The sequence below is a fragment of the Nesoenas mayeri genome (genome assembly GCF_963082525.1).
Source record: "Nesoenas mayeri genome assembly, chromosome: 4".
NCBI lineage: Eukaryota > Metazoa > Chordata > Aves > Columbiformes > Columbidae > Nesoenas > Nesoenas mayeri.
This window is the reverse complement of record NC_137540.1, coordinates 21,285,181-21,294,227: the sequence shown is the minus strand read 5'-3', so window position 1 is coordinate 21,294,227 and position 9,047 is coordinate 21,285,181. Positions and strand designations below refer to the sequence as shown.

The 9,047-nt window shown below is 57.5% G+C and overlaps 1 protein-coding gene across 1 annotated transcript; it reads right to left on the bottom strand.

Moving 5' to 3' along the window:
- Positions 1 to 5,600: 5,600 nt before the first annotated feature.
- Positions 5,601 to 8,718, bottom strand: POU4F2 (POU class 4 homeobox 2). Its single transcript, XM_080343732.1, has 2 exons — positions 7,246 to 8,718; positions 5,601 to 6,826 (listed from the first exon to the last, which is right to left on the bottom strand). Exons 1-2 carry the CDS (start codon positions 7,546 to 7,548, stop codon positions 5,885 to 5,887), a joined length of 1,245 nt encoding a protein of 414 aa, XP_080199858.1. The 5' UTR covers positions 7,549 to 8,718; the 3' UTR covers positions 5,601 to 5,884.
- Between the last annotated feature and the right edge of the window lie 329 nt (positions 8,719 to 9,047).

The window sequence follows — 9,047 nt, the reverse complement described above, 5'->3', positions numbered from 1 at the left end:
AGGCGAGCCCCGGGCCGGCCCAAGCCACGGTGAGGGGGTGCCGCAGCCCCGGGAGGAGCCCGAGTCTCTTCCCGCTCCTCCAGGTTGTCCGCGGCGCACTTGCTCTTCCAAACTCATCTAAATTACATCAATAACAGAGCGCACTCTTTAATGAGCTCTCAACTTTAAAGACTTGAAGGATATTAACAAGCCGCTTGACAAATGGTGCTTAGAAGCACATTAAAGACGCTGCTAATGGAGCGCATAATGACGGCTAATTTTCGATCAGATATAAATTAGAGCCCCAACAGTTATTTGCCTTAAGGACTTTATGTAAATGATCCTGTTCTGTATAAACGGGGAGGGGAGGCGAGCCGAGCCCCGCCGCGCTGGCGAGCGGTGCCGCAGCCGGACGGGGCGCGCAGCCCCCGGCCCCGCCCGCTGTGCAAACACCGCGAGGATGCGCGGAGCTCCGCACCCCACCTGCTCCTGACCCCCCTCCGCCGCGCATAGGGGCTCGCAGCGGCATCGGCCCCACCACCCCCTCGGCGTCCAAGCGGGTTCGCTGGGGCGAGGAGGAGGAAGTCCGTTCGGCTCCGGGGCTGTTTGCTCAGGGGAGGCGGCGGCTGCGCCCGCCGGGAAGGACGGTGCCAGGACACCCACGGGGGTTTGGGCTGGCCCAGCCCTCCCCGGCCAGGCAGCGCTGCGCCCCGCGGGCTCCGCGGCCGTGAAGGGCTGGGGCAGGGCCGAGGCGGGGGCCCAGCTGCATAGCCCGCTCCTGCAGGCACACAAGCTCCGAGGCTGTCCCAGCTGGCGGTGGCTCTGCCGCCCCGCGCTCCTGCAGCACCTTTTTTCTTCCTCCGTTGTTCTGGTTTGGGGGATTGTTCGGAGTTTTGTGGCAGGTTTTAGTTGGATTTTTTTTTCCCTTGCCTTTTTTTTATTTTTCTTTTGGCAACAAATGCCAGCTGTGGGTCCGGACCTGGGAGAGAAAAGGCGTGACCCACCCCACCCGAGCTCACGGCAGCCCCCGACCCCCGGGATGCCTCTGGCACCGAGGAGCCGTGTGAGCAGGTCAGCAATGCCCCCGCCACGGGAGGCGGTCCCAGCTGTCTGTGGGTATCCGCGCAGTTTTCTTGGGGATTTTTTTGGCTGGTGGGTTGGGATTCTTTTTCTTGCCCTCTCCTCCTCCCCCGGCCCACCTTATTTGCGAGGTGTCCTCCTCCAAAAAACGCGTTTACCTTTGCCGGACGCGCCGAGCCGCGGGGCAGGTTCCCCTCCTGCGCCTCCGGGCTCCCTCCTCTGGGAGAGCCTAGGGGTCTCACCTGCCAAAATAATAACAATAAAGAAGGGAGGGAGAGGAATGTTGTTCCCCAGTCCTCACTCCCCCAGTTACCGTGGCGGGACCACAAACCAAGCGGGCATCCCTGGGAGCCGGGCGGCTGCTGGGGTCTGCCACCGCCGCGCTAAGTGGGTGTCCGGGGGTGATCGGGGGTCCGGGCTCTCCCCACCGAGAGGGGATTTGGGGTGAAAAAATGGTGCCCCTGCTGTCCTTTCACGCGCCACCCCATTCAGCGACCCGCGGCCGGGGCGCGCTGCCGCCTGCCGGGCTCGGCCCCGCCGCGGCGGGACACGGTGCGGGAGTTGCGCCGGCGCGAAGGGCCCCGCTGGCGGCCGTACTCACCCGGGCGGCCCCGGGGCTGCGCTCCCTGCTCCGCACTCGCTGCCCCGATCCATCGATTTGTTCTTGGAAATACGCGGCGCATTCTTATAGCAGCTACGAGCAATTAATATTGCATTAACCCTATTTAAAAAAAAAAAAAAAGAAAAAAAAAAAGGAAAGGGAAAAATCCGCACCCTCTCAAAGCCATCTATTATTAACGCGAGTGTAATTGGAGACTCGAGACGTGGGTGTGTGCGTGTCGTGGTGTAAGGCAGGAAAACACAGGCGTGACAGTGTGGTGAGAAGGAAGGGGAGCCGAGGGTGGCTAATATTTAATTTCAGGTCTGTGGTTTTCTAATTCGAGATTAAAAGCAGTCACGTCTTTGAAGCCAGACATTTGGTGTAAATGTACAGTTAAAATATTCTATTCCACAGTCCCCAGACAGAGCTCTGCTACTCCCAGGCTTCATTAAATTTTAATTATCATCCCAGACTGGAGCAAGGGAAGAGGGGAAAGACTGTCCACCTAATTGCAATTGATAAAGGCAAAGAAGCCTAGATCTTTTTCATCGCCGCGCACACACAGCAGTTGTTGTTGTTGTTTTAATGTGGGGAAAGCCCAGCGAGGGCAGCGTGAGCGTCTCCACCTATAGATCTGCTGTTTACAAAAGGTGCACGTGAAGAGAAGCCGGGAAGTGATGTTATAGATGGGTGTTGGGGAGGGGGGTGGGGGGGGAACATTAGCTCTTGGAGAGATCTGCGGAAAGATCAGCGGAAGAGACAGGGACTCTCATTAGGGCTCGACAGCTTATTGTCTCCCAAAACAAAGCGCGCCGTTGCCTCAGACCTTCCCGGCCCATGCGGTGTTGCCGAGCGGCAGCAGAGGGGCTGCCCAGGTGCCCTCCTGGGTCTCTCAGAGCCCAGGTACCTATGCCCCCCCGGATCTTTCGTGCGTTTTCCTTTGCTCATAATCTGCATGTGTAGGACAGGCAGGTACAGGGAGACGTCGACTAATTGCCCCGGGTTTTTAATGTGGGAAACTAGAGAGCAGTCTATCTCCAGGCAGTAAACGGTAAAAAATAAAACCCACAGCGTTTGCTTTCTAAGCAGCTTCCTATTATCACATCGCCACTTAATTTTATTTCCATTCTCTCCAAGTTAAATAGAAAGCCGAGCTCACAGGGGAGCTGCCATGTGCCTACAGACTGGGGATGTCAAGCAGAGAGACTCACTGTGCAAAGTTAATTTCAATTCCCGAGGAGGATTTCACATTCTCGCTCGCTCTGACCCACAGTAATTAGCTGAGATAACTAATGATTACTTACTTATTCCTTGTAATTATCTGGATTTAATAATTCGCTGTGTAATTTATTAATTCGCCCGTAATAGCCTTTAAGTGAATGGCTCATTTAAGAGGGCGAAGCGGCAGTTCAGGGGCTGCTGGCTGCCTGCGCCTACTGACGGTTTTGGGGGGCTCCCTTACTGCTTTCAGGGGTCCCACCGGCCTGTGGCCCTGCTGGGCTGGCTCGCTCCTGCCCCCAACGCGCCGCTTTCCACTCCCCTTCCTGCCCTCCTTGCTTCTTAAAACGATCCCTGCGACCGCAGATATTGCGCGACATCATTTGCCCCTCGCTGCCCACGCTGTGGGGGAGATGTCGCCTGGGGGCGCAGCCCCGGTCGTTGCCCGGTCGGTGGGGCGCGCAGGGATGCGCAGGCTCCGCGCAAGGCAAGCGCCTCCCCTCCCCAAAACAGCCGCCCTGCGCCTGCAGCTCTAGCAGGGACAGTCGGGGAGGAAAAGCCGCATTGGCTCCGCGGAAGCCCTGCGCGCCCGCGGACTTGTTCGGGGCTGTTGAGGTAGTGATGCCGGTAACGACAACGACAAGCGCTGACCTCTCAGGGGGCTGTGGGGTCAGGGAGAGGGCGCCCGGCTCTGCCGGCCGGGCCGCAGGAGGACGAGACGTTGCCTCCGAGCCCCTCCGCGTCCGCGGAGCCACCGCCCGGCCATGCCCGCAGGCTGGCACCCTCGGAGTGCCCGGGCGGCTTTGAAGATGCAGCTGTAGCTGGTGGCTGGGCGGCAATATGAATATTTAATAGCGGTTTGTGTATGATCTCCTCTCTCCCTCCCCGCCAGCCGCCGTCGGGTTTCCCCAGCTTTTGTGAGAGCCACGCGGGAAAATTACTTTTTTCTTTCCCCTCTTGGGTTTTGTTTTTTGTTGTTGTTTCGGTTTGGATTTTGTGGGTTCGTTTGGTTTGGGCTTGCTTTTTTTTTTTTTTTGCGTGCGTGCGTGACACCTTTGACTCCCTCACACCGGGAGGCAGAGCGGCTGAGGTAGCGGGGACTCGACCGGGGAGCCCCCCCTAGCCACCCCCTGACCCCATCACAATCACAGCCACGCACACGGTCACTCGCGACAGCCGCTCGGCGGGCGGGGCGCGGAGCGGAGCTGTCCGCGGTGCTGCAGCCCGCTCCCCCCGGCCCCCCCCCCCAGTTCGGAGCCGCCGCACGCCGGGCAGGGCCGCGCTGCTGCGGGCGGGCAGGGGGGTGCAAACCCCCTCCCCGCCCGCCCATGCCGCGGGGTTTGAGCAAATCCCGCGACCCGGAGGCGGCTCTGAGCTCGGGCAGAGGCTCGCGGTGGAGAAACAAGAAGCCGCAAACGCGTTTTGCCAATAAAACGTTAAAATCATGTTTTCTTTTTTTTGTTGTTTTCTTTTTTTCCTTTTTTAATGAAAGACAATTTAACAACATTTAAAAATAACTTAGTACATTACTAGAATAAATAAACCTCCTATTAATAAAAAAAAAAGCCAACGAAATCGGGTCATGTACAGAACTTAAGACTTCAAACAGTCTCGGATAGAACAGCGATACAGCGGAATCTGTAAGAATATATCTATATGTGCGTCAACGCCAATGAAATATTTACAATACATACAGGTACCAAACCGAGTACCCTCGTTTTATTGTTGTTCCAAAAGAAATGTACCAAACCGTTTGTGAATTTACAGGCAGTGCAGTCTCTCTCGCTCGCTCCCTTTCCTACAAAATTAAATTTGGCTTTTCTACAAACAGACCTCCAAAATGGACTTTCCTCCACGGAAAAGTATTGCAATTAAAGGTAATAAATAACCGACCGACCAAATAAATAAATAATAAAGCAATCGGAGAGATAAATAACCGAGCCGGTCTGCAAACCGTCGCGATACAGCTTTGAAATCGAGAAAGACGGATCTTGTGCTGGCAAGAAACCCGAAGCAACAAACCCCCCACGCTGTCACCTTACGCGGCCACGTCCTTTCTCGCTTCGGGAGCAGCGTGTGGTGGGGACAATATGGGAATCCCCATTAAATATGTAACGCGGTAAACAAATACCTCGGACAGTGAATCAGGCTACACAAATAATGTAGAACATCTACTATAGGGTGCCGACGCCGTACGAATAAGAATACTCGCCAGAGAAATACCTTAGGTTCAGGTGACAATTTACAGATGGCCAAAAGGGACATTGAGAAGAAGAGAAAAGCTCACGTTCATAAATCCTACCAACACAAAATATTCGATTCTCACTACCCATTTTTTTTTTACTTGTATCAAGACTTAGATTAAAGAGGTGTAATTAATAAGAATGAGCACAAAATGAAGTTGCTAGAGAGATAAATTAATAATTTACAAGGGGTTGTTTGGCAGTAATCTAATAATAGCTTTTGAAGACCAGTGAACACAGCAGGATCAGCTCTTTCCCTAAGCGTTAGAACTTCAGAGAAGGAAAAGGATAATAACCACAGTAAAAATATATATATATTTATATATTTATAATACGCAGTGTAAACGCAGAAAAACCTGCCATCTGTTATTTTTTTAAATCATTATTACTATTATTTAAATCAAAATACTTTTGAGACGTCTCTCGCGGCGCAAGCCTCAACTCTAAATTCAAGTTTGGGTCCCGAGAAAACCATGACATTGCGGACACACCGCTGCGAAGGGCATGTTTCGCGCTTGCCCTCAGGCGAGGTCTGTTAAGAATAAAAACCAGCGGTACTTGCCGGGACGGGTCCGGGCGGTGGCTCCGCGGGGAAGTCCCCCCGAAAGTTGGGCGCGGGGCGGGTGATGGGGTGGGCTGGGGGCGGTGGGACGCGGTTGTGATTTTTTTTTTCCTCCTTTCCCTTTTTTTTGTTGATGTTGTTTATTGAATTTTATGTTTATTATCGATATTATTACGATGTTGATTCTCCTCCGCTGCTGTCTCAGATGCCGGCCGAGTATTTCATACGCTTCTGCTTCTGGCGCTGGTTGCAGAACCAGACGCGGACCACGTTCTTCTTGAGGTCCAGCTTCTCGGCGATGGCGGCGATCTTCTCGGAGGAGGGCCGGGGCTGGAGGGCGAAGTAGGCCTCCAGCGAGCGCTTCTCGGGGGCGGCGATGGAGGTCCGCTTGCGCTTTTTCTCCGCGCCGCTGAAGAGCTCGGGCTTGGCCAGCTTCTCGCGATGGGACTTCTCGGCCTCCTCCAGCCAGGCTTGCAGGATGGGCTTGAGGGCGATCATGTTGTTGTGAGAGAGGGTGAGGGACTCGAAGCGGCAGATGGTGCTCTGGCTGAGGGAGCCCACCCCCGGGATCTTCAGGTTGGCCAGCGCCGAGCCCACGTCGGCCTGGGTGACCCCTAGCTTGATGCGGCGCTGCTTGAAGCGCTCGGCGAAGGCCTCCAAGTCGCGGGGGTCGGCGTCCACGTCGCTCATGCAGCTCATGTGGGCCGGCAGCCCGTGGGCGTGGGCCATGCCCAGCGCCGCCGGGTGCATGGGGTTCATGCCGGCCATGTGGGGAGCGTGGCCGGGCGTGGAGACTACGGCGCCGTCGGGGGCCGCCATGGCCCCCAGCGCCAGCCCCGGCGTCAGGTGCTCCAAGAGTTCCCCCTCCAGCGCCTGGTGGGGCTGGTGGTGGTGGTGGTGGTGATGGTGGTGGTGGTGGTGGGTGCCCGACAGGGCGGACGGATGGGAGATGGGCACCGAGGAGGAGGAGGCGGCCGAGGTGCAGGGGATGGTGTTCATGGTGTGGTAGGTGGCGTCCGGCTTGAAGGGGCTGTGGTGCGGCGGGTGGTGGTGGTGGCTCTTGCTCGGGGAGACGATGTCCACCGCTGCCAGGGCTTCGGCGCGGGCCAGCAGGCTCTCGTCCAGACCGCCGAATATATTGCTCTGCAATTGCAAATAGAAGGCACACATAACGCTCAGCGGGGAATTCGCCTCCCCGCGCACTCCGCCGTGCCACTAAAACCTCCCCAGCATGTTAAAAGAGAAATCCTGGTGAAGGGGGGGGGGGGGGTGGGGGAGAGAAGAGGGAGCGAGCGGGGCGAGGGAGCGGGCGCGGCGCGCAGCCGCTCGCACGCAGAGGCAGCCAGCGGCGGGCGGACGGACGGACACACGCACCAGCCGCACGCAGCATCCCAGGTCATAAAAATTAATACGGGCGGCAGGAGCCGCCGCATGCATAAGTTGGGCGAGCGCCCGGCGGCGCCGGGTGATTTGCTGCGCGGCCATGAAAAAATCATCAGGCGGATCCGGGGGGCCGCCGAGGGGCTCCCCTTAAAGCGGGGCGGCGGGCGGCGGGCACCTACCGGAGGGGCGGGCAGGCAGGCCCGCCGCATCGCCTCCGCGCCGCCGCCGCCGGGGCCGGAGCCCGAGCCGGAGCCAGAGCCGGAGCCCCCGCCGCCGCCGGGGCCGGAGCCAGAGCCGGAGCTGGAGCCGCGTCCGGCGGAGCCGCCGGTGCCGGTGCTGCTGGGGGAGCTGGCGGCGGGGGCGGTGGCGCCGGCGGAGGGGCAGGGCGAGGCGGTGTGCAGGGCCGAGTACTTGGTTTCGTGGAGGCCGCTGCCGCCGTGGGGGAGGCCGAAGGGCTGCTTGCTGCTCAGGGACATCATCATGGTGCTCGCCGCCGCCACGGCCCGGCCCGCCAGCCAGCGGCCGCCGGAGGAGGGCAGGGGAGCGGGGCCGGGGGCCCGGACCCCCCGGAAAAGCCACAGGAGCCCCGGCCCGCCCCCGCGCCGCCACCCCCCCGAAAAAAAAAGAAAAAAGAAAAAAGAAAAAAAAAATAAAAATCCCACTCGCCCCCCAGCCGGCTGCCCGAGCCTCGCCGGGGAGGACGCGGCCGGGAGAGGCGGCTCCGGGGAGCCGGGGTTGCGCGGGGGATGCTCGGGCTGCCTCCCGCCCGCCCGCCCTCCGCCCGGGCGCTCGCCGCCGTCCGCCGCCGCCTCCGCTCCGGCGCCGGCCCTCGCCTCTCGCGAAGTGCCCTCCCCGCCGCCGCGCCTGTGGGTTTTACTCTCTCCCCTCCCTCCCCTCCCCTCTCGCCTGTCACTACAGCCCAACTCCTCGGGAAGGGCCCTCCGCGCCTGCCTCCTCGGCCTTGGCCCCCTCCTCCGCCGCTCCCTGCCCGCCCCCCGCCACCCCCGCGCCCACGCCTACGCGTGCTCCCACACTCACAGCCGCGCCGCGCCTCGCCGCCTCCCCGAAAGGGGAGGGAAAAAGCCAAAAAAATAAAATAAAATAAAAAACACGGGAGGGGGAAAGCGACTTAAATCCACCCTCCATTTAAAAAAAAAAAAAAAAAAAAGAAAGAAAAATAAAAAGTGAGAAAGGAAAGAGAACAGTCCCGTCCAGGCTCAAAACAGCACATAGCCACAGACTGTCCCGGGCGCTGCCCTGGCACTGCTCCCCGCTCCGGCGTGGCGGGGGGCGGCGGGGGCGCTGGCCGCAGGGCGCTGCGCGGGGGCCGGGAGGGCAAGGCAGAGAACGGCGGCCGGGGTCTGTCCCACATTGCGGGGTGGCGAGGGGTCCTTCCGCAAAAGCGCACGGCTGCCCCGCCAACTTCCTCCCGCCTCTCTATTCCAAAAATACGAGATTTATAAAAAAATACAGTTAAAAAAACCCAAACCAAACCAAAACAAAGAAAATGAATAAAATAGAGGACAGTTTTCCTGAAGGTGGCTTGGTTTATTTCCATGAATTTCACTTTGCAGCGGGAAGGTTAAAATAAGTGCTTAGGTGTTTAATTTCTCACCTAAACAGCAGACTTGGTAATTTTAAGGGAAATAAAAAAAATTACATTGTATCAGCTCGCACTGTCGCCAGCTCGGAGAAATGAAATAAATCAAAGTTAAAAGCTTGAGTATCATTTAATTATGGTGCGAATAGCGCTTGGAAAGAAGTAGAACAACATCTCTAAACAAATTATGGCCGGGCCAGGAAGGAATTATTAGATTGAAATTTCATTTAGGCTCGGGAGACACAGCGCTTCAATATGTAATCTGTTATGCCTCATCTGATTTGTATGCTTAATTCAGCTTGACGAATTTATTAGTTTTCATAATAGTAAAAAAATTGAGCAGCACTATGGGCTAATGCATTGTGTGTACTATAAATTGTA

Excerpts from the sequence above, each read along its gene's own strand:
- POU4F2 (XM_080343732.1), bottom strand. The coding sequence starts at position 7,548 with ATGATGATGTCCCTGAGCAGCAAGCAGCCCTTCGGCCTCCCCCACGGC. Across the intron at positions 6,827-7,245 it reads CCTGCCTGCCCGCCCCTCCG|AGCAATATATTCGGCGGTCT; the intron begins GTAGGTGCCCGC and ends TTGCAATTGCAG.